Source organism: Triticum aestivum, chromosome 4A, assembly GCF_018294505.1.
Source record: "Triticum aestivum cultivar Chinese Spring chromosome 4A, IWGSC CS RefSeq v2.1, whole genome shotgun sequence".
Classification (NCBI taxonomy): domain Eukaryota; kingdom Viridiplantae; phylum Streptophyta; class Magnoliopsida; order Poales; family Poaceae; genus Triticum; species Triticum aestivum.
In genome coordinates, this window is record NC_057803.1 from 109762707 (window position 1) to 109788426 (window position 25720).

Sequence of the window (25720 nt, forward strand, 5' to 3'; positions counted from 1 at the left end):
TAGACTCAACTTCGACCAGTATGGCTTGGTAATCCTACAGGCAGTCAGGCTCTGATACCAAAGCTGTCAGGACCCCGATTCCAGATCACATCGATCTAGCATGTAACACCTCATATCGCTTTGCGGCCTCACGCACGGTATTCCCACGGGTGTCACCTTACTATGGCCCGGGACCGTTTGCGTCTTTTGGCTCACGTATATGATAGTGTCGCTAGCATCCATATGAAAGAGAACCCGGGTCGACATGACTAGTCGTGAACCCAAAGTGGCACTAACTTACAGGGACAGGCATACATGAATCAACATCGAGCATGTCGGTCAGCAGCGTGCGAATCTGGGCTATAGCACTGGGCTAACAGGACTCCGGTGAACCGGGCTGTAGCAGGCTAGGCAGGACTTAGGATCTCACCGCGTGACATTTCCCCGAAGGGACAGACACAAGAACGAAGTGAATCACATGTCGGTCAGTCAAGTGTTCCGGAGCAATAGTGATGGGCTAGCAAGACTCCGGTGAACCGGGCTGTAGCGGACTACTATGGCTCATGGAAGCGCAAGACTACATTTCCCCATAAGAGAAGCTACCAAGGATAAACAACTAGGTTGTCGGATCCCACACATACCAAGCATTCCAATCATACACACAATATGCTCAATATGTGCAATACAACATGGCATCACAACAAGACTCTACGACTCAAAGTATTTATTCATTAGGCTCCGAAGAGCAAGATATTACAAACATGGGTCTCATGACCCAACATTCAGAGCATACAAGTCAAAACACATGCGGAAACTTAACATGTCTGAGTATAGACATCTACAACTGAAAAAGGCTGAGAAGCCTGACTATCTACAAGACCCTCCCAAGGGTACAAGAACGTAGCTGAGGTAACAAGCTAAACGTCGAAGTCCACGCGAAACTACTAGCAAGACTGAAGTCTCTCTGCAAAAAACATAAAATAGGCAAACGTGAGTACAAATGTACCCAGCAAGACTTACATCAGAACTATCTACATATGCATCGATATCAACAAAGGGGTGGTGGAGTTTAATTGCAGCAAGCCAGCTTTGACTCGGTGGCTATCCTCAACTACAACTGCAAGTAACTCTTTTGAGGTGGCGCACACGAGTCCACAAATTCACCATACCAATACACCACTATGGATCCGCTCCTGTCTCCCTGCGAGAACGCCATCCATAGCACTCACGCTTATCTTGCGAGTTTTAGAGTAACCACTTTCACTTCTCTATGAACTATGCAAGGGGTCCAAGTTTCCATATCTGAGGAATCCGGCTATTCGAATAGATAATGATAACCCTGCAGGGGTGTACTTCTTCACACACGCTCTCGACACTCATCGCCCTGTACACGTCATGTACCTCGGCAACCTTCAAGCGGAAGCCGGGCGAGGGAGTCGGCCATGACCTGACTAACCAACAAGTCTCTAGTCCAGGTTTATCGCCTATTCGGGTTCCATCCGCAAGGAGATCCGGCCGGGGTGTCGCTCACGGCCCCAAACGATGTGAGCAGGGTTCCCAAGCCCACCATCCGGGTGCCACTTAGTACACTATGCCACTGTGCCTAGTCTGTCCCAAGCCCACCTGTACCGGGTGCCACTTGGTAAACTACTAACACTACCTACAAACACCAGAAACTAGTTGCAACTCCTGGACAGAGATCATGTTGATTAATAAGTCGAGAGGGGCACTTAAGCATTCCAATGCATGGTAGTAGTTGTTCATGGATCACAAACACGGAACTCGGTTCCTGAGGATGGCTGCAATGAGACAACCCACCATGTACTCCTACATGGCCTCTCACCACTACCTTTACCAAATCGTGTTCACACACTTAGCTCTCAACGGTAGGACATGTTCACCACATTCCAATTCATCCCTGATGAATCAGACCTGACTCAACTCTAAGCAGTAGCAGGCATGACATACAAGCACGAAGGAGTAGGCACATCAGGCCTCAAACAACTCCTACTCATGCTAGTGGGTTTCATCTATTTACTGTGGCAATGACAGGTCATGCAGAGGAAAAGGGGTTCAACTACCACATCATGTAACAGTTGAATCACTGTTGTCCTAATGCGGTAAAAGAGAGCAGGAGCGAGAGAGTGGGATTGTATCAGAATGAACAAGGGGGTTTTTCTTGCCTGGCACTTCTGAAGATAGTATAGCTCTTCATCGGTGTCATCGAATTCATCGCTGGATCAACGTCTACTGAGGGGGGACAAACACCGGCAACTGAGAAAGAACACAATCAACACATGGCGATATGCAACAATATGATGCATGCTATGACATGGCAATATGAATGTGTTTTGGGCTAATGCTATAGAAAGTCATTTTAATTGAAGTGGAATTCAAAACTATATCAAATTCCAACTCCAAACCTATTATGAAATTTGCCCTAATCATGTTTCATCCTAAACAGTGAGGTTAACTTGCTGAAACATGCATAAAAATGGTACAGATGGATTCCTTGAATTTTTCTGATAATTTTTCATATATAATTTATTTCATTTGGAGCTATAGATTAATTTCTATGATTTTTCAAAGTTTTGGATATTTTCTGAAAATAATAAATCATTTAAGATTTATTTAAATTCTAGAAAGGAATTATTGCGTCAGCATGACCTCACAGTGACGTCAGCAGGTCAACGGCTCGGTCCAGGTCAAACCTGACGTGTGGGGTCCACACGTCAGTGTCACAGGGTTAAACAGGGGTGTGTTTAGCCTAATTACAAAATTAGTGGGCGCTGGGGCCCATCTGTCAGCGTATGTGGGTGATCTAGTTGGCGGTGGTTAGCGCTAATGACGCGCCATGTCGGCACTCGCCGGAGCACGGCCGGCGACGACCATAACACGCGGTGGAGGCTCACCGGAGTGGCTCGGGATGGTGCTACAAAGGGTGGTTTGCGACGGGGTTTGGCTCTACGGGGAGCTGGAGGAGTGGCGCATCCATTGGTGGCAGCGACTGGAGCTGGGGTGGCCTGTAGCAGCGGCGGCGGTGAGTTGGGCGGCGGCCGGAGTTCGGCCGACAATGGTTTGGGCGATGCCGAGCAAGGGAGGAGCCGTGGTTAGTCGTGTTCGACTCATGGAAGTGTGGTGAGTGCAACAGTGAGCTCGAACGCGAGGTTGCGCGGCCGTAGCTACGATGGCGACATGGCCGGCGGCGGGGAGCTTCAGGCTCGATCGGAAGACGGGGCTAGGGAACGGGAACGGAGGGGGAGAGCGAGGGGAAACAACGGGAGCTCACAGGGAGGTCGAAGAGCAGTTCAGCGGCCTCGGGGACGCGTCGGAGACGGCGAATCGGTCGATGAAGTCCGGCAAGAAGATGCGGCGATGACGAGCTCGAAGACAATGGCGTGGCGATCCTTGGCTTGCGTGGCTCGGCAAAGAGGAAGAGGAAGTCGCGCCGGACCTTCCAGACACGGGGGAGGGGCGAGGAGGTGGTTGTGGCCGCGGTGAGCGGTGTCGGCGGCGACGACCTCCGCTCGGTGGTGCTCGGGAAGAGAGAGCAGAGGAGGGGAGAGAGGGCGACGAGTGAGGGAGAAGAGAGAGAGGGGGAGCCAGGGGTGTCGTGGCGTCGTCTAGGCGCATCGGGGCAGCGGTGGGAAGCAGGAGGTGGCGGGGCGCGTGCTCGTGCGCGGTGGCCACACTCCTCTCATCCTCCTGGCAGGAGGTTGAGGGTGACTGGCACGGTGCTGTGGGCTGGGCCGCACAGTAGCAGGCCGGCCAGGCTGGACAGGTAAGCGCCTGGTAGGTCTTCTGCTCTTTTTTTAATTTTTCTTCTGTTTTCTTTTATTTAATTGCCACTGAATTCAAATTCAAACAAATTCGAAAACAGTGCCAGAACTCCCCTGGATAAATTTATGTCACTTAAGGTCTACTCCTCATATACATAAAATATCTCAGGGCATTTGAAAATATATTCATTATATATTATGAATATAACTCCAAATTCAAATAGAATGTTGATTTAAAATCAGAGCCCAAATAATTCCTTAGAAATGTTCCAAAATTTTGGTTTGATTTATAACTCTTGCCAAAATTGTCAGAGCTGTTTCGAGGGCATTTTGGATTTACTGATTGCAATTTTAGGGTTTCTTGCCCTTTTATTAAAATGATTTCTGAGGCTTTAAATTTCCTCATTTCAACTTTCGGAATATAGACATGATGCACACACGAAGCTAGCCTAGAGCATTACCAGAAGCTAGGGATGTGACACTGGATGAGATCAGGGACATGACGAGGAGTCTCGAAATGGTCGAGATGTAAAGATCGATATATTGGACGACTATATTCGGCTGAAGTAGCTCGGTGGAAGCCACGCTGCTTCTCCGCTGAGATGGCGGGGTAGCTTCTGAAGGAAATATGCCCTAGAGGCAATAATAAAGTTACTATTTATTTCCTTATATCATGATAAATGTTTATTATTCATGCTAGAATTGTATTAACCGGAAACATAATAAATGTGTGAATACATAGACAAATAGTATGTCACTAGTATGCCTCTACTTGACTAGCTCATTGATCAGAGATGGTTAAGTTTCCTAACCATAGACAAAGAGTTGTCATTTGATTAATGAGATCACATCATTAGGAGAATGATGTGATTGACTTGACCCATTCCGTTAGCTTAGCCCACGATCGTTTAGTATGTTGCTATTGCTTTCTTCATAACTTATACATGTTCCTATGGCTATGAGATTATGCAACTCCCGTTTACCGGAGGAACACTTTGTGTGCTACCAAACGTCACAACGTAACCGGGTGATTATAAAGGTGCTCTACAGGTGTCTCCGAAGGTACTTGTTGGGTTGGCGTATTTCGAGATTAGGATTTGTCACTCCGATTGTCGGAGAGGTATCTCTGGGCCCTCTCGGTAATGCACATCACTTAAGCCTTGCAAGCATTGCAACTAATGAGTTAGTTGCGGGATGATGTATTACGGAATGAGTAAAGAGACTTGCCGGTAACGAGATTGAAACTAGGTATTGAGATACCGACGATCGAATCTCGGGCAAGTAACATACCGATGAGAAAGGGAACAACGTATGCTGTTATGCGGTCTGACCGATAAAGATCTTCGTAGAATATGTGGGAACCAATATGAGCATCCAGGTTCCGCTATTGGTGACCGGAGATGTGTCTCGGTCATGTCTACATAGTTATCGAACCCGTAGGGTCCGCACGCTTAACGTTTCGATGACAGTTATATTATGAGTTTATATGTTTTGATGTACCGAAGGTTGTTCGGAGTCCCGGATGTGATCACGGACATGACGAGGAGTCTTGAAATGGTCGAGACATGAATATTGATATATTGGAAGCCTATGTTTGGATATCGGAAGTGTTCCGGGTGAAATTGGGATTTTACCGGAGTACCGGGAGGTTACTGGAACCCCCCGGGAGGTTAATGGGCCTTTACGGAGAAGAGGAGAGGCGGCCAGGGCTGGGCCGTGCGCCCCTCCCCTAGTCTGAATAGGACAAGGAGAAGGGGGCGGCGCCCCCCCTTCCTTCCTCTCTCCCTCCTCTTTCCCCCTCCTCTTTCCCCCTCCCAAGTCCTAATCCAACTAGGAAAGGGGGGACTCCTACACCCGGTGGGAGTAGGACTCCTCCTGGCGCACCCTCTCTCCTGGCCGTCCGCACCCCCCCCCTTGCTCCTTTATATACAGGGGCAGGGGCACCCTAGAGACACAACAATTGATCTTTTGATCTTTTAGCCGTGTGCGGTGCCCCCTCCACCATAATCCACGTCGATAATACTGTAGCAGTGCTTAGGCGAAGCCCTGCGTCGGTAGAACATCATCATCATCACCACGCCGTCGTGCTGACGAAACTCTCCCTCAACACTCGGTTGGATCGGAGTTCGAGGGACGTTATCAGGCTGAACGTGTGCTGAACTCGGAGGTGCCGTACGTTCGGTACTTGATCGGTCGGATCATGAAGACGTACGACTACATCAACCGCATTGTGCTAACGCTTCGCTTTTGGTCTACGAGGGTACGTGGACAACACTCTCCCCTCTCATTGCTATGCATCACCATGATCTTGCGTGTGCATAGGATTTTTTTTTGAAATTACTACGTTCCCCAACAGTGGCATCCGAGCTAGGTTTTATGCGTAGATGTCATATGCACGAGTAGAACACAAGTGAGTTGTGGGCGATATAAGTCATACTGCTTACCAGCATGTCATACTTTGGTTCGGCGGTATTGTTGGATGAAGCAGCCCGGACCGACATTACGCGTACGCTTACGCGAGACTGGTTCTACCGACGTGCTTTGCACACAGGTGGCTGGCGGGTGTCGGTTTCTCCAACTTTAGTTAAACCGAGTGTGGCTACGCCCGGTCCTTGCGAAGGTTAAAACAGCACCAACTTGACAAACTATCGTTGTGGTTTTGATGCGTAGGTAAGAACGGTTCTTGCTAAGCCCGTAGCAGCCATGTAAAATTTGCAACAACAAAGTAGAGGACATCTAACTTGTTTTTGCAGGGCATGTTGTGATGTGATATGGTCAAGACATGATGCTAAAATTTTATTGTATGAGATGATCATGTTTTGTAACCAAGTTATCGGCAACTGGCAGGAGCCATATGGTTGTCGCTTTATTGTATGCAATGCAATCGCCCTGTAATGCTTTACTTTATCACTAAGCGGTAGCGATAGTCGTAGAAGCATAAGATTGGCGAGACGACAATGATGCTACGATGGAGATCAAGGTGTCGCGCCGGTGACGATGGTGATCATGACGGTGCTTCGGAGATGGAGATCACAAGCATAAGATGATGATGGCCATATCATATCACTTATATTGATTGCATGTGATGTTTATCTTTTATGCATCTTATCTTGCTTTGATTGATGGTAGCATTATAAGATGATCCCTCACTAAATTATCAAAGTATAATGTGTTCTCCCTGAGTATGCACCGTTGCGAAAGTTCTACGTGCTGAGACACCACATGATGATTGGGTGTGATAGGCTCTACATTCAAATACAACGGGTGCAAAACAGTTGCACACGCGGAATACTCAGGTTAAACTTGACGAGCCTAGCATATAACAGATATGGCCTCGGAACACGGAGACCGAAAGGTGGAGCGTGAATCATATAGTAGATATGATCAACATAGTGATGTTCACCGTTGAAACTACTCCATCTCACATGATGATCGGACATGGTTTAGTTGATATGGATCACGTGATCACTTAGAGGATTAGAGAGATGTCTATCTAAATGGGAGTTCTTAAGTAATATGATTAATTGAACTTAAATTTACCATGAACTTAGTACCTGATAGTATCTTGCTTGTCTATGTTGATTGTAGATAGATGGCCTGTGTTGTTGTTCCGTTGAATTTTAATGTGTTCCTTGAGAAAGCAAAGTTGAAAGATGATGGTAGCAATTACACGGACTGGGTCCGTAACTTGAGGATTATCCTCATTGCTGCACAGAAAAGTTACGTCCTGGAAGCACCGCTAAGTGCCAGGCCTGCTGCTGATGCAACTAACGATGTTAAGAACGTCTGGCAGAGCAAAGCTGATGACTACTCAATAGTTCAATGTGCCATGCTTTACGGCTTAGAACCGGGACTTCAACGACATTTCTAACGTCATGGAGCATATGAGATGTTCCAAGAGTTGAAGTTAATATTTCAAGCAAATGCCCGGATTGAGAGATATGAAGTCTCCAATAAGTTCTACAGCTGCAAGATTGAGGAGAATAGTTATGTCAGTGAGCATATACTCAAGATGTCTGGGTACTGTAATCACTTGATTCAACTGGGAGTTAATCTTTCGAATGATAGCGTCATTGACAGAATTCTCCAATCACTGCCACCAAGCTACATGAGCTTCGTGATGAACTATAATATGCAAGGGATGGATAAGACAATTCCCGAGCTCTTCGCAATGCTAAAGGCAGTGGAGGTACAAATCAAGAAGGAGCATCAAGTGTTGATGGTCAATAAGACCACCAGTTTCAAGAAAAAGGCCAAAGGGAAGAAGAAGGGGAACTTCAAAAAGAACAGCAAGCAAGTTGCTGCTCAGGAGAAGAAACCCAAGTCTGGACCTAAGCCTGAGACTGAGTGCTTCTACTGCAAGCAGACTGGTCACTGGAAGCGGAACTGCCCCAAGTATTTGGCGGATAAGAAGGATGGCAAGGTGAACAAAGGTATATGTGATATACATGTTATTGATGTGTACCTTAGTAATGCTCACAATAGCACTTGGGTATTTGATACTATTTCTGTTGCTAATATTTGCAACTCGAAACAGGGGCTACGGATTAAGCGAAGATTGGCTAAGGACGAGGTGACGATGCGCGTGGGAAATGGTTCCAAAGTCGATGTGACCGCGGTCGGCACACTACCTCTACATCTACTTTCGGGATTAGTATTAGACCTAAATAATTGTTATTTGGTACCAGCGTTGAGCATGAACATTATATCTGGATCTTGTTTGATGCGAGACGGTTATTCATTTAAATCAGAGAATAATGGTTGTTCTATTTATATGAGTAATATCTTTTATGGTCATGCACCCTTGAAGAGTGGTCTATTTTTGTTGAATCTCGATAGTAGTGATACACATATTCATAATATTGAAGCCAAAAGATGCAGAATTGATAATGATAGTGCAACTTATTTGTGGCACTGCCGTTTAGGTCATATCGGTGTAAAACGCATGAAGAAACTCCATACTGATGGACTGTTGGAACCACTTGATTATGAATCACTTGGTACTTGCGAACCGTGCCTCATGGGCAAGATGACTATAACGCCGTTCCCGGTACTATGGAGAGAACAACAAATTTGTTGGAGATCATACATACAGATGTATGTGGTCCGATGAATGTTGAGGCTCGTGGCGGGTATCATTATTTTCTCACCTTCACAGATGATTTAAGCAGATATGGGTATATCTACTTAATGAAACATAAGTCTGAAACGTTTGAAAAGTTCAAAGAATTTTAGAGTGAGGTTGAAAATCATCGTAACAAGAAAATAAAGTTCCTACGATCTGATCGTGGAGGAGAATATTTGAGTTATGAGTTTGGTCTTCATTTGAAACAATGCGGAATAGTTTTGCAACTCACGCCACCCGGAACACCACAGCGTAATGGTGTGTCCGAACGTCGTAATCGTACTTTACTAGGTATGGTGCGATCTATGATGTCTCTTACTGATTTGCCGCTATCGTTTTGAGGTTATGCTTTAGAGACGGCCGCATTCACGTCAAATAGGGCACCATCGAAATCCGTTGAGACGACGCCTTATGAACTGTGGTTTGGTAAGAAACCAAAGTTGTCGTTTCTGAAAGTTTGGGGCTGCGATGCTTATGTGAAAAAGCTTCAACCTGATAAGCTCGAACCCAAATCGAAGAAATGTGTCTTCATAGGATACCCAAAGGAGACTGTTGGGTACACCTTCTATCACAGATCCGAAGGCAAGACTTTTGTTGCTAAATTCGGAGTTTTCTAGAGAAGGAGTTTCTCTCGAAAGAAGTGAGTGGGAGGAAAGTAGAACTTGATGAGGTAACTATACATGCTCCCTTATTGGGAAGTAGTTCATCACAGAAACCGGTTTTTGCGACACCTACACCGATTAGTGAGGAAGTTAATGATGATGATCATGAAACTTTAGATCAAGTTGTTACTGAACCTTGTAGGTCAACCAGAGTAAGATCTGCACCAGAGTGGTACGGTAATCCTGTTCTGGAAGTTATGTTACTAGACCATGACGAACCTACAAACTATTTAAAAGCGATGGTGAGCCCAGATTCCGCAAAATGGCTTGAGGCCATGAAATCTGAGATGGGATCCATGTATGAGAACAAAGTGTGGACTTTGGTTGACTTGCCCGGTGATCGGCAAGCAATTGAGAATAAATGGATCTTCAAGAAGAAGACTGACGCTGACGGTAATGTTACTGGCTATAAAGCTCGACTTGTTGCAAAAGGTTTTCGACAAGTTCAAGGGATTGACTATGATGAGACCTTCTCACCCGTAGCGATGCTTAAGTCTGTCCGAATCATGTTAGCAATTGCCGCATTTTATGATTATGAAATTTGGCAAATGGATGTCAAAACTGCATTCCTGAATGGATTTCTGGAAGAAGAGTTGTATATGATGCAACCGGAAGGTTTTGTCGATCCGAAGGGAGCTAACAAAGTGTGCAAGCTCCAGCGATCCATTTATGGACTGGTGCAAGCCTCTCGGAGTTGGAATAAACGCTTTGATAGTGTGATCAAAGCATTTGGTTTTGTACAGACTTTTGGAGAAGTCTATATTTACAAGAAAGTGAGTGGGAGCTCTGTGGCATTTCTAATATTATATGTGGATGACATATTGTTGATTGGAAATGATATAGAATTTCTGGATAGCATAAAGGGATACTTGAATAAGAGTTTTTCAATGAAAGACCTCGGTGAAGCTGCTTATATATTGGGCATCAAGATCTATAGAGATAGATCAAGACGCTTAATTGGACTTTCACAAAGCACATACCTTGACAAAGTTTTGAAGAAGTTCAAAATGGATCAAGCAAAGAAAGGGTTCTTGCCTGTGTTACAAGCTGTAAAGTTGAGTAAGACTCAATGCCCGACCAATGCAGAAGATAGAGAGAAAATGAAAGATGTTCCCTATGCTTCAGCCATAGGCTCTATCATGTATGCAATGTTGTGTACCAGACCTGATGTGTGCCTTGCTATAAGTCTAGCAGGGAGGTACCAAAGTAATCCAGGAGTGGATCACTGGACAACGGTCAAGAACATCCTGAAATACCTGAAAAGGACTAAGGATATGTTTCTCGTTTATGGAGGTGACAAAGAGCTCATCGTAAATGGTTACGTTGATGCAAGCTTTGACACTGATCCGGACGATTCTAATCGCAAACCGGATACGTGTTTACATTGAACGGTGGAGCTGTCAGTTGGTGCAGTTCTAAACAAAGCGTCGTGGCGGGATCTACGTGTGAAGCGGAGTACATAGCTGCTTCAGAAGCAGCAAATGAAGGAGTCTGGATGAAGGAGTTCATATCCGATCTAGGTGTCATACCTAGTGCATCGGGTCCAATGAAAATCTTTTGTGACAATACTGGTGCAATTGCCTTGGCGAAGGAATCCAGATTTCACAAGAGAACCAAGCACATCAAGAGACGCTTCAATTCCATCCGGGATTTAGTCCAGGTGGGAGACATAGAAATTTGCAAGATACATATGGATCTGAATGTTGCAGACCCGTTGACTAAGCCTCTTTCACGAGCAAAACATGATCAACACCAAGGCTCCATGGGTGTTAGAATCATTACTGTGTAATCTAGATTATTGACTCTAGTGCAAGTGGGAGACTGAAGGAAATATGCCCTAGAGGCAATAATAAAGTTATTATTTATTTCCTTATACCATGATAAATGTTTATTATTCATGCTAGAATTGTATTAACCGGAAACATAATACATGTGTGAATACATAGACAAACAGTATGACAGTAGTATGCCTCTACTTGACTAGCTCATTGATCAGAGATGGTTAAGTTTCCTAACCTAGACAAAGAGTTGTCATTTGATTAATGAGATCACATCATTAGGAGAATGATGTGATTGACTTTACCCATTCCGTTAGCTTAGCACACGATCGTTTAGTATGTTGCTATTGCTTTCTTCATGACTTATACATGTTCCTATGACTATGAGATTATGCAACTCCCGTTTACCACAGGAACACTTTGTGTGCTACCAAACGTCACAACGTAACTGGGTGATTATAAAGGTGCTCTACAGGTGTCTCCGAAGGTACTTGTTGGGTTGGCGTATTTCGAGATTAGGATTTGTCACTCCGATTGTCGGAGAGGTATCTCTAGGCCCTCTTGGTAATGCACATCACTTAAGCCTTCCAAGCATTGCAACTAATGAGTTAGTTGCGGGATGATGTATTATGGAACGAGTAAAGAGACTTGCCGGTAACGAGATTGAAACTAGGTATTGAGATACCGACGATCGAATCTCGGGCAAGTAACATACCGATGACAAAGGGAACAACGTATGCTGTTATGTGGTCTGACCGATAAAGATCTTCGTAGAATATGTGGGAACCAATATGAGCATCCAGGTTCCGCTATTGGTTATTGACCGGAGACGTGTCTCGGTCATGTCTACATAGTTCTCGAACCCGTAGGGTCCGCACACTTAACGTTTCGATGACAGTTATATTATGAGTTTATATGTTTTGATGTACTGAAGGTTGTTCGGAGTCCCGGATGTGATCATGGACATGACGAGGAGTCTCGAAATGGTCGAGACATGAAGATTGATATATTGGAATCCTATGTTTGGATATTGGAAGTGTTCCGGGTGAAATTGGGATTTTACCGGAGTACCGGGAGGTTACCGGAACCCCCCGGGAGGTTAATGGGCCTTAGTGTGCCTTTACGGAGAAGAGGAGAGGTGGCCAGGGCTGGGCCGCGTGCCCCTTCCCCCTAGTCCGAATAGGACAAGGAGAAGGGGGCGGCGCCCCCCTTCCTTCCTCTCTCCCTCCTCTTTCCCCCTCCTCTTTCCCCCTCCCAAGTCCTAATCCAACTAGGAAAGTGGGGGGGTCCTACTCCCGGTGGGAGTAGGACTCCTCCTGGCACGCCCTCTCTCCTGGCCGGCCGCACTCCCTTGCTCCTTTATATACAGGGGCAGGGGGCACCCTAGAGACACAACAATTGACCGTTTGATCTTTTAGCCGTGTGCGGTGCCCCCCTCCACCATAATCCACCTCGATAATACTGTAGCGGTGCTTAGGCGAAGCCCTGCGTCGGTAGAACATCATCATCGTCACCACGCCATCGTGCTGACGAAACTCTCCCTCAACACTCGACTGGATCGGAGTTCGAGGGATGTCATCGGGCTGAACGTGTGCTGAACTCGGAGGTGTCGTACGTTCGGTACTTGATCGGTCGGATCGTGAAGACGTGCGACTACATCAACTGCGTTGTGCTAACACTTCCGCTTTCGGTCTACGAGGGTACGTGGACAACACTCTCCCCTCTCGTTGCTATGCATCACCATGATCTTGCGTGTGCGTAGGGATTTTTTTGAAATTACTACGTTCCCCAACACCCTACAGCGGTAATCCCACACGTGTGCGCACAAAGAGGGCACCAAAGGCCAACAACAAAATAAAACATGTAACTCAAGCCAATCATGATCACCAACCAACCCATAGGACAAAACGAATATACTCAAACACCATAGAGATGCAACACACCATTGGATAATAGTATATAGCATAGAGCATCATGTTCAAGTAGAGATTACAACGGGAAAAGAAGGGTCACACCATTGCATAGAGGGAGAGAAAGTTGGTGTTGATGGCGGCGAAGTTGTTAGTGTAGATCACCGTCACGATGATTTCCCAAGCGGCGCTCCGACGCCATCGGGAGAGAAGGGGAGAGAGCCCCCTCCTTCTTCTTCTTCTTTCTTGGCCTTCCCCCTAGATGGGAGAAGGATTTCCCTCTAGTACTTGGCCTCCACGACCCACGTGGGGCGGGAGCCCCTCCGAGATTGGATCTCTCTCTCTCTCTCTCTCTCTCTCTCTCTCTCTCTCTCTCTCTCTCTAGGTTTCCTTCTTTGTTTTTCGGGACTATTTTCCTAGCCGAGCACCGTTTCTTAAATATCAGAAGATCCGTAACTCCAATCAGGTTGAAATTTTAACACGACCCCCCCCCCGATATTATCTTCCTTGCACTATAAGGAGAACTTCAACCGACTTACGGGGTGCCCACAAGCCACCCCAGAGCACCCTAGGGAGGGTGGGCATGCCCCCTGCCTTGTGGAGCCCGTGGGCCCCCTTTTGCGTTGATTCCTGCGCCAAAAATTAAGATATATTCCATAAAAATCGACGTAAAATTTCAGGCCATTCCGGCTCTGTGATTTTTTCACCTAAAACCCCCCAAATGGCAGAAAACAAGAATTGACCTTTGGCACTGGGTTAATATGTTAGTCCAAATATTTTTTTTCAAAAAGTATGTGGAAGTAGTAAGATAATGGCATGAAACAGCAAAAATATATAGATATCGGAGACGTATCAACAATCTGAAGCTTAATTCTTGCTCGTCCCTGAGTAGGTAAATGATAACACAAAGATAATTTTTAATGTGAAATGCTACCTAGCACAATCTTGACCATGTAATCATTTGATGTATGAATAATGGGAAGAGATTGAATTAAAGCATTATTTCATTGATTTGATATCAAAATTATAATATGCAAGAATACAAGAAAATAATCATTGCTTTTCAAAATAGAAAATGCTAAAGAACATTATTCCTAAACATTTAATATTGTATGCATGGCATAGCTCGGTCTTCCTAATATAAATTATAAATCATGAACTCCCCGGTGGCAAACCAAGCAATTGGATCATATTTTTTCTTGCTTAAGCCTTTTCAACTTCACTCAATAAATGAGCGTGAGCCATGGACTTAGCACTTGGATGGCAAGAGAATGATGATTGGGGTTTATAAGGGAGGACAAAAATAGAGAAAATCTCACATCGACGCGGCTGATCGTTAGGTAATGGAGAAGCCTTACGATCGATGTCAATGCGAGGAGTAGAGATTGTCATGCAACGAATGCACTAGAGCTATAAGTGTATAAAAAGCTCTTTATATGAAACTAAGTGAATGTGCATCCAACTTGCTTGCTCATGAAGACCTCGAGCATTTGAGAAAGCTCATCATCGAAATATACAAGTCAAGCTCTATAATGTAAAAATCCCACTAGTATAAGAAAGTGACATATCATGGAGACCCTCATATGAAAAACATGGTGCTACTTTGAAGCACAAGTGTGAAAAATGAATAGTAGTGTTGCTCTTCTCTTTTCTCTCTCTCATTTTTTAGAACAGTCTCATAGACCTCATCCCCACTTTCTCGAGGATTCATTAGTTTCCACCATTCTCTTCCTCACTAATAGGGAACACTCTAATAATAATGACCATCATGTTGATATGTCTCCAACATTCATTATGATACGGTATCATGATATGATACTCAACCCTTTTTTTTCATTTAATTTGTGACACCTCATCAAAATTGCCTAGTTGACATGCATCATAGAAACTATGATGCTCCCATTAGACTAGCCACAGTAGGGAGTAATTTAGATTAATAACATGCATGTGTTATCAGTTTATGTTACTATCTCTATAGTGGGGAGTAACATATGTGTGATGTCATGCAACACTTAATTTATTAGATTATAGATATCTTGCCTTCATAAGTGTGATGTTCCTCATACTACTAGTACTAACTACTACCACCGTTTCGGTGTATAAGTTATTCACGTAGTTCTAGGTCATCGATTTGAGAAATTAAATATGTGTTATATGTCATGAAAAATATATCACTACATTTCTACACGGATGTAGTTTCCAAATATATATTTTTTGTCACATATAATTCTCCCTCCGTAAACAAATATAAGAGCGTTAGATCACTACTTTAGTGATCTAAAGCTCTTATATTTTTTTACGGTGGTACATATTTAGGTAGTTAAACTGTCGGCCTAGAACTACGCGAATGACTTATACACAAAGACAGAGGTAGTAGCTATGTTACCACATGTCTTCCTTACTCCGTTAATTGCTTAGTACATCATCTATTTTGTCTAGATATGTGTAATGTTTATCATCTATGTTACTCCCAGTGTGGATAGTCTTACAACCCGAAATCTGAAAGTGCCACCAAAAAAAAAATACTCCTGCTTATTTTAAATCCTTCGGCTTCCTAAATTCCACGCCCTGCCCTACTTCAATCTTCCTTTTCCGTACGCCTCTGTTGCGCGGAGATGGCGGGCGCGAAGGACGAGGGGCCGGCGATCGGCATCGACCTCGGGACGACCTACTCCTGCGTGGCCGTGTGGCGGCCGTCGCACAACCGTGTCGAGGTCATCCCCAACGACCAGGGCAACCTCACCACGCCGTCCTGCGTTGCCTTCACCGACACCTGCCGTCTCATCGGCGACGCGGCCATGAACCAGGCCGCAATGAACTCCGTCAACACCGTCTTCGGTAAGAACTAAGAACCCCTGACGCTGATCTGATCCTGCACCAGTTCAATTGAGCTACACCCGGCCTTGTGTAGTTGTGTGTTTGTGTTACATATACATAGACTTGGTGCCCTCAAGATGGTCGGTCATATGTCTACACGCCACCGGCTAAAGCGGAGGGACGTCCAGAGCTGTCTTCGTGCTAGCTAGTGCTTGAATTCTTGGCAGCACTTCGATCTGCTGTTCTATACTCGTTAGGTTTCTCAGGTCCACGGGATTGTGCCACGGCGTTACATGTATAGACCGCAGTAGAGTCCCCAAGATGCTGAGCCTAGTCCGCCGTTCAGATCCCCGCCGTCTTCTCTGAGCCTAGTCCGCCGTTCAGATCCCTCCGTCTTTCCCCTTTTTGCCTTGCCCTTTTCGTTGTTTGTGATGAAAGGATTATCTCATCAACTGTTAAGTACTCCTATTCACCAAAATTATTTAGTGTCACTGAAAACCAACAAATTATTATCTCACTGCATAATATTACAGGACAACGGACAACCTCTATATTATAATCTGAATATATCCAGGAAAGATTGCAGGTTTTTGACGAGCAAACATTGAATGGCTTATTACTTTTGCTATGTCATTTGAATTCTCATTGGAATGAGTGGTTTTGAAAGCTCGATGCAAATTCCGTAAAACTATAAGAACCAATTTTAGAGAACTGCACGCTTAGCCATCAACCATATCATAAAACAACATCGAGTATGACATACAGGATCCTGTTTCATGGAAATGCATTGCACAGCTGTAGTTTAATGATAGTTCGCAAATCTATAGTTCTGCGAACTGGACTTAAAATATGTTCGTTGTGATGCAACTGATACCTAAATTTGTACTAGTTCTGTAAGATCATCCTTGTGATATTTATTCATGAAATTAACCACTACTATTTTCTTCAGACGCAAAGCGACTTATTGGCCGGCGATTCAGTGACACGTCCGTACAAAGTGATATCAAGCTATGGCCTTTCAAAGTCATTCAAGGTCCTGGTGACCGGCCGGTGATCGTAGTGCAGTACAGGGGGTTGGAGAAGCAGTTCGTTGCTGCAGAGATCTCCTCCATGTTGCTGATGAAGATGCGTGAGGTGGCCGAGGCCTACCTAGGCACAGCGGTGAAGAACGCCGTCATCACTGTCCCGGTCTACTTCAATGACTCCCAGCGCCAGGCTACCCTTGACGCCGGCACCATTGCTGGCCTCAACGTCATGCGCATCATCAACGAGCCCTCAGCTGCAGTCATCGCTTATGGTCTTGACAGGACGTCCAGCAGCAGTGAAGTGAAGATGGTGCTCATATTTGATCTTGGCGGCGGTACCTTGGATATCTCGGTTATCAATATTGACAAGGGAATCTGTACGGTCAAGGCCACTGCTGGTGACACTCACCTTGGTGGGGAGGATCTTAACAGCCAGATGGTGCAGCACTTCGTGCAGGATATTCTTAGGAGACACAAGAGTGACATCAGAAGCAACCCGAGGGCGCTCATGCGGCTGAGGATGGCTTGCGAGAGGGCAAAGAGGATGCTAACTTCCACAGTGCAGGCCAAAATTGAGATTGACTCGCTCCACGATGGCATTGACTTCTATGGGACCATCACTCGTGCCCGGTTTGAGGAGCTTAACATGGGCCTCTTTCGCAAGTGCATTGAGCACGTCGAGAAGTGCCTCAGCGATGCCAAGGTGGAGAAGTCTCAAATCCACGATGTCGTGCTTGTGGGAGGCTCCACCAGGATCCCCAAGATTCAGCAGCTGCTTAATGATTTCTTCAACGGGAAGAAATTATGCAAGAGCATCAACCCTGACGAGGCTGTCGCCATTGGCGCTGCTGTACAGGCCGCCACCCTCAGCGGTGAGGGCAACCAGAAGGTGCAGGATTTGATCCTTCTTGACGTCACACCACTCTCGCTCGGGGTAGAGATAGTAAGTGGTATCATGGGTGACCCTGGTATCATGAGCGTGCTGATACCCAGGAACACCACCATCCCCGTTAAGAGAGATGGGCCTTACACAACCATATACGACTACCAGACCAGCGTGACCTTCCCGTTGTACGAAGGTGAAGGGGAGTTTACCAAGGACAACAACCTCCTGGGACAGGTCACGGTCTCTGGTATTCCCCCAGAGCTTAAGGGCATGGCACGACTCAGAGTGACATATGAAGTCGAAGCGAACGGTATCATGAGGGTGTCGGCGGAGGACCTGACGACTGGAAACAAGAGCAGCGTCACCATCGACAAGGGTGGGCTGAGGAAGGAGGAGATAAATCGCATGATGCGGATGCTGGGAAGTACAAGTCCGAGGACAAGAAACAAATAAAGAAAATAAAGATGGAAAACGACAAGGACAAGAAACAAATGAAGAAGGAAAATGGCGAGGGTTGGCTGAGCAAGAAGGAGATCGAGGGCATGGTAAAGAAGAGGCGCATGTTGCAGGATGCTGAGAAGTACAAGTCCGAGGACAAGAAGCAAGTAAAGAAGGAAAACGAGGAAGGTTGGTTGAGCAAGGAGGAGTTCGAGCGCGTGGTGAAGAAGAAACGCATGGTGAAGGATGCCGAGAAGCACAAGTCCGAAGACAGGAAGCAAATAAAGAACGAGAGCAAAGGCTTGTAACTTGTAAGGCTTCAATGCACTCCCTTTGCTACCATGGATGCTTAGAGTAGTTACTAACAGTACTTCGCTGCAACTTCTGGAATGGGCATATGCTTCTCGCATGATTTGCTTCATGTGATTTCGTAACCATGGTCCAGTTGGGTCATTATACATATTGGTTAGATATATCTACGTATATGTTTTGTAAAATGCACGTTGTTGAGTGTAAGCTCATCAAAGGTGGAAATATCCAGGAACAGGCTGGAATTCATCAGTAAAACAAAATCGAACATCAACTCAAAGCCGGTGGTACAAGAAATCATACATATGGCCAGAAAATTGGTGGAGCTTGTGCATCGATAGCATTCACACTGAAGCGTGTAATCCCATTTACTGCTGTACATTTTGTTGCAGAGAGAATGAAGTAAGATATCCAGCTGCTACACTTCTGCTTGGTTATATCACGAGAAGAAAACCATATCTATTGCGCTTACGCCTTTACAGGTATGACATTAAGAATTTAAGATTGTTTCAAACTTCACCATCGTGTAAACTGTAAAGATCACTGCCCATTCAGCAAAGCTACTTGAAGTAAAATTATTGATGTATAGAGATCAAGACAATAAAATGTAAAGGAAACAGCCGTTTTCGTCAAAAATCACTGGAACTAGTGGAACTTGTCTCGCCCGAGCCTCTGAAGATGCTAGTTGATGGTCTTGGCTGCATTCTTGGCTGTTAAGCGCGGTGCGGAGCTGCTGAAGGAGAACGATTCTCATATGGTGTTGTTGTGTGGCCCTCCTTTGCCTGGAGCTGATACCCGCGAGGAGTGAAGCCGTAGATTTGCTGGGATGTTAGTTGTAGCCTGCATCGCCCTTAGTCGTTTTGGTCTGTTCTTTTTTCACGAGCTTTGTTGCCTGTTATGCTATTTTGAGACTGGTTGTTCGCTGGTCTAGGTTGTAGCTTTGCGATGAAGGGTGGTATCAGGTATTATGGTTCATGTCTTGATTGTAGGCATGAGCAGTGGTTTCCTGATGCCCGAACTCGCTACTCTTTCTTTCCCGTCTCCTTTATCTCTATGGTCGCTCGTGAACTATATGTGTTAGTAAAATTTAATGGAAAGGAGTAGCCCGGTTAGTAAAAAAAAATGTGTATTCCGAATTAATATTTGAAATTTCTTACCAGGCGGCAGGCCTGGCTAGCAATTTCAAACTTTGAATATGCAAAAAAAATATTTGAAATTTCTTGTAATTTTAGACACATGTCTCATGAATATTCACTTGAAAAGCAATTCTTTTTGAAATAATTAAATTTCTTTCTTGAAAGATGGTAGCATGGTACTGGCATTTTAGAGGTGGGACCACAGGATATGCACACTCATGTCGTCCCGAGCGTTTGTGCATGACCAATATGGTCCATGGCCTCTCCACTTCTTGAAGACATGCATAGCTCAGATGGTTAGGTTTCTTGTGGTCTGGATGGAGAGGTCGTGTGCTTGGCTCTGCAACGAGCAGCGAATCAAGGGTCGTGGCTCATTCTCTCGGCTATGGGGGTAGCAAGGGGAGGGGTAGCGGGTGATCCTAGCTTCGTCATTTTGATAGTGAAAAGCTCAATGGAGATACCTGCCTATTGTGATTACAAATGGTTAGTTCCTCGAGCTGATAGTAATTTACGAATTTTACATTTAAAAAAAAGTAATTTATGCATTTTAGTTGATTCAAGACTCATAGTGAATACAAGAACCATACTATCTAGAGGGGCACATGCGGATAGTTAGGGATGAACCATATCTCAAGATCCATAATCAAATTCCCAAGTTTTTCACTCTATCCACTTCACTTCTCAAGTTTTACGGGTTTCTCGCTATCTTCGAGTATTTCCTACTCCCTACGTCCGGAAAAGCTTGTCTCAAGCTTGTTCCTCAAATGAATGTATCTAGCACTAACTTGAAGCTAGATACATCCATTTGAGCGACAAGCTTTTTCAGACGGAGGTAGTACATGGTAAGAGCAATCCAACGCAGCAACACGGGTCACCAAATCTGTCTCAAATGTCCCTATCAAACTTGTCCTGACACTTTTAGTCATCCAACGGCGGTCGTCAAAAGTCTCATGGTAATTTATAGTTGAAACAACCATTTTCCGAGTTTAAGGTAGAAAAGAAACCCTAGAGAGCAGAGAAGCAAATGTCAGTAAACAGATTGTGTTTTCTTTGGATTATGGATTTCTGTAATCTGTATATGCACATCCATGAAAAGATGGGACATGAAGTGTGTACATGTCTGATTTCAGTCACTCTTCGAGCTTCCAGTTGCAAGTATACAAAAGCACGCCGTGTAACTGTACCTGCCGCCAGAACAATGATAACCAACCACCTCAGGAACACTTTTGCCCCCGCACAGCGCACACTACCAAAATACTACTCCGTAAAAGCTGGCTACATGTAACAAGAGCGTTATATACACTGTTTAGGCCTGAAGTTGTCAGGTTCCAAAAGTTTCAACAACAACTTCTCTAGCTTCCCCGAACCTTTAATCGGCCTGAGAACAAATGACCTTCCGAAAACAGTACAAGGGTCTTTGCCGCCCACCGGGCTACCCAGGCACCATCCACCTGTTGTGAAGCGGTCGGGCGCTCGCTTCAACAGCTCAGTGTCAATCATATCCAGGACCGGATCGTCACGCGTGAAAGAGTGCGCAAATGGCAGCCCGCTGTTCGCCATTGCGTCGAAGTACTCGGCTGTCAGGTTGAGAGGGTGCGTCCGAGGGGGGTTGTCCCACGCCATGAAACGGAGATCATTGTTGATGGTGGTGTTCTGGTAGTACTTTGAGTTGCAGATCACCGTGTGGAAGTATCCCTCCGAGGACGACAGGAAATTGGTGAAGTACATGAGCAGCGTGCGAGGAAGGTTGTCCCATCCCAATATGCAGAACTCCAGGAATGATCGGCTCAATATTACCCACGACGAACCTGCATCGGGAGAATAAGGTCATCGGTTAGAGCTCAAAATTTACACGACAACAAAGAGTAGCATTTGGCTGTTGGCAGTCAACACAGGCACGTGTCAGTTCCATCTTCAAGAGAATAGTGGCTTCATCAAGGAAAATTTCCCAGATAACACAAAATTCGGTCATCTTCGACAGCCCGCAGCCTCACATTGCTAGCCTGCTTGACACTATTAGGGCTGAGGCCCGACTGTGGGTGAAAGCAGGGGCAGTGGGTCTAGCAACACTTCTTCCAACTTAGGGGTGTTGTGTTGTAACTCCCGGGTGTGGCCCTTCTCTGGGCTTGTACACAAACTCTCTTTATCCATCAATGCAAACAAGACACAAAATCCTTTGCGTTTTCTTGAAGGAAAACAACATGTTATTATGGTTCTACAGCGATATACTAATTTATTCCACAGTAATGTATGGGAATCTATCAGTATTGCACTCAAGAGATTATTCTTAACAGAAATAGAAGGTGAGAGGCAACAGCAAAGTATTATTTTGAATTAGTGCAGAATATTTCGACCGTGTTAAGTACAAAACAAGCATGAGACAATACCTACAAATATTTTGAAAGCTGAAGGCAAGCTTCTTTTCTCCTTTGTTGTCACAACCTCAGTTTTGTTTGAGATCTGCAATGCTGGATCCACGATGATTGGTCTAGCCCTTTGATGCCTGCACATGCAACCAAAGAATCATGATAAAGAACATATCAGATCGCTAAGAAACACACCGAAATAAATATCCTTACTCCTTCCAACCAATATTGCTTGTGTGGTCGATAAAGTTCAGATCTCTTGGAAGATATGAGAAGATATGAAGGAGGTCTGTCAAGGGCAAGAACAGGTATGTTAGTTTCAGAAGTGACACCAACTATTTTGGTACAGCACTGCAATCATAAATGTGATCAACATACAGGTCTACATCAGCAATTTGCTGTAACAACCAGGTAAAAATTGTGAACTCAAGCGATAAAGCTCCGGATCTCAAGGCTTAGTCAAGACCTGGGGGAGCTCTTGGGCCAAAAACCAGCAAGTGGACATGCGCCGTGGCTGGCGCTGTATTGATAACTAGGGCAGAAAGATACTCCCTCCGCTCACAAATATAAGATGTTTTGGATATTTCAATATGGACTACATACAGACTGAAATGAGTGAACAAATACACTAAAACGTGTTTATATACATCCGATTTAGAAAAAAGTTAGAACATTTTATATTTGTGAACGGAGGGAATAGAAGATAGCTAGGAAAATACTCCTACTTCTTATCGTTTGGTTGGCTATCACGAGTACATAGCATAGCAATCGCCAGTCTATATAGGAGACCCACGGCTAACTCAATCCTCATGGTCTCATCTAATTCAAACTCTGAGACCTATCATTTCCTAACATAACTCTTTACTCATAGAAACCTTAGCAATTACTAAAAGATACGCTTCATGTCCTAAACTGCTGCATCTACTTCCTGTCTTGCAGCTGGGTTGACTTTCTTAGTGTACAACTGTACGTAAAATCCCAACATAACATCAAGAAGTGCAAATGAGGCCAGATGCACACGCTATATTTGGCTCTTTGCTCTGACACTCATTCCTTAAAATCGTAATGATATTATAAATAGACATACAGCACCACCACTCGAGTTGATGTAACATCAGTAATATTCCAGTAGAATTTACACAAATTGATGAAGTTCACTACTAGTACTTTTTACCACATCACAACATTTTCTGTGAAAGGAACACCAATAATGTCTAGCCCAATAACCTAACTCATTAAATTCTTAGTATTTATTGCAGTATTTTCTACGAAAGGAAAACCAATACTGCAATATTTTCAACGAAAGGAACACCAATACTGCAGTATTTATTGCAATTTAATTGAGACAATGGCAACAGCTGAAATACTACTTGGTGCAGTTTGAGTGTCGTTGCAGAGTTACGGAGACACACCAAGTTTCCGAAAAAATGTCAAGATATAACTGGATCGCCAGTGTGTTGAACATGGTAATGTATCTCAAGTTCTAAACTCAGTCTGAACTTATCTTTTAGCAATAGTGGACTACACCGAAGGGCAAAATAGCACTATTTTAAAACATAACAGAATAACTGGCTGTAAGGAGTTCTGCAAATGAAAACCTTACAGAGCAGCATCATAAGGGCAACTACCACTTGGAGAACTAGATGTCAGACGGCAGAGAACTAGATAGGAGACCCAAGCTTGGTGAAACGGATAGGTCACACAAAGAAATCCATAATCCAAAGCTCCTAAATGAAGAGAAGCTACAACAAGCTAGCACTAAGGAGCACAATCTGTAGTTTTGGTAGCTACACGTGTACTAGATACTCTAAAATTAACAAGCAAAGGCGCGCTTAAAATTGCAAGCCAATCGGGGGCAATCCATCCAGGAAGGAGCTGAAATTACCATCTTGGGGCATGAGCGGGTAGTCGGAGGCGCTGAGATTGATGAACCAGCTCCACCCGTCGAACTCCCTGAGCAGCAGGGCGGCGCCGTGGAGCGTGGCGGCCAGCTCGGTCGGGCCCCGGCGCGAGACCACGGGCCACTCCCCCGGCGCCGCGACCCTGACGTTGCCGTACCTCCGGGGCGCCTCCTCGCCGCGCACGAAGGCCTCGAGATCCGCGCGCTCCTCCTCCCCCGAGACCCCGACGAGGTAGTAGTTCCAGGGGTGGTAGAGCGCCCGCAGGAGGCGGCGGATCCGCGGGCCGTCGCCGGGGCCGCCCGAGATGAGGTACGCCAGCCTGGGCGGCGGCAGGGGCTGCTGCTGCTGCTGCCTCCCCCCGAGCCGCGGCGGGGAGGGCGGCTGCTGCGTGCGCGCCGGCCCGAGCGCGGCGTAGAGGATCGGGAGCGAGAGGAGCGGCAGCGCGAGCAGCAGCGAGCGCATCCACCTGTGGCGGCCCGGCTGCGGCAGGTGCTTCCTCATGGCCGCCCGCCCGCCCGTCGTCGGCGATACGCGGAGCGCTAGAGCCCCGGCATTCGCTCGCTCGCCGGCGGCGTCGAGGCGCACGGACGGGGCAACTATCGGTTAGTAGAGCAGAATAGAGCCGGACGGGGGGCTCGGTCGCTGGCTGCTGGTGGGGGTGGAGGGGGGCGAGCGGAGCAGAAGCTGCTGCTGAGTGCTGAGCTGGTGTGACTGCGAGGTGGATGGAGATGGCGAGGCCGCACCGTTTCGTGCAAGCAACTCGGGAGCCGGGACGGGTGCGTACGGTACGACGCGGCGTGCGCCGTGCCCTGATTCTGATTATTACTGCAGCGACCGACGCGCGCAGCTTCTGCTCTTGTAGGAGCGATGCGACGACATTTACGATGCCGAGGCGAGGCCATGATTACAAAATTAACCCCAGACGACAAGATCAGCATGAAATGACCCCGGAAAGTGCATCTGGTGGCTGAGGTCCATGGAACCCTTCGTTTTCTTTTCATCGAAAATGCATTTTCTGCGCTTCAAAATAATCTAAGAAATGTACACGCGGCCATAACCAAAATAAATTGGAAATGGTGTACGCATGAAATTTCATGAAGCGTTGTTTGGAAAATTACTCTCTGATGTCTTACTTATTGAGGTTGTTCAAATTACTCTCTGAGGGTGTCGTTTTGACAAACCCTGATGCACTTTGGGCTGGTCTAATGGATCTTTTCCGCTTCGGATCCTTCGCGGTAACATGACGGGTCGAAGATTCGTTTCTGGAAGGACAACTGGCTAGGCGATGCCAACTTTCGAGAATAATATCCAGCTTTGTACCGCATTGTTCATGATAAGAGTGATACTCTTGCGACGGTGCTCACTTCATCCCCGCCGGGCATTTATTTCACGCAAGATTTGATCTGACAAAAAATTTATCCCGATTGATTTCGGTTAACCTGGCACAAGGGCAAGATGTGTTTAATTGGAACCTCACTACATATGATCCTTCACAGTTGACTCTATGTACCATGCGCTCATGAATTTAAAGGTCCCAGTGGATAATAACAAGAAAATTTGGAAGTTAGAGATTTCACTAAAAAATAAAATCATCATGTGATATCTTCAG

At 45.6% G+C, this 25720-nt stretch overlaps 1 protein-coding gene and 1 pseudogene across 1 annotated transcript; one reads left to right on the forward strand and one right to left on the reverse strand.

The window, feature by feature from the left end:
* The first annotated feature begins 15812 nt into the window (after positions 1-15812).
* Positions 15813-18896, forward strand: LOC123085458 (heat shock cognate 70 kDa protein-like; annotated as a pseudogene).
* A 2061-nt stretch (positions 18897-20957) lies between these two features.
* Positions 20958-24898, reverse strand: LOC123085459 (beta-glucuronosyltransferase GlcAT14B). Its single transcript, XM_044507093.1, has 4 exons — positions 24096-24898; positions 22424-22499; positions 22232-22347; positions 20958-21652 (listed from the first exon to the last, which is right to left on the reverse strand). Exons 1-4 carry the CDS (start codon positions 24610-24612, stop codon positions 21138-21140), a joined length of 1224 nt encoding a protein of 407 aa, XP_044363028.1. The 5' UTR covers positions 24613-24898; the 3' UTR covers positions 20958-21137.
* Positions 24899-25720: the final 822 nt, after the last annotated feature.

Bases quoted from the DNA above. Each gene is read 5' to 3' on its own strand.
- LOC123085459 (XM_044507093.1), bottom strand. From the start codon at position 24,612: ATGAGGAAGCACCTGCCGCAGCCGGGCCGCCACAGGTGGATGCGCTCG. The intron at 22,500-24,095 runs GTAATTTCAGCT...TGCCCTTGACAG, and splicing joins CCCGCTCATGCCCCAAGATG to ACCTCCTTCATATCTTCTCA. The intron at 22,348-22,423 runs GTAAGGATATTT...TTGCATGTGCAG, and splicing joins AGCAATATTGGTTGGAAGGA to GCATCAAAGGGCTAGACCAA.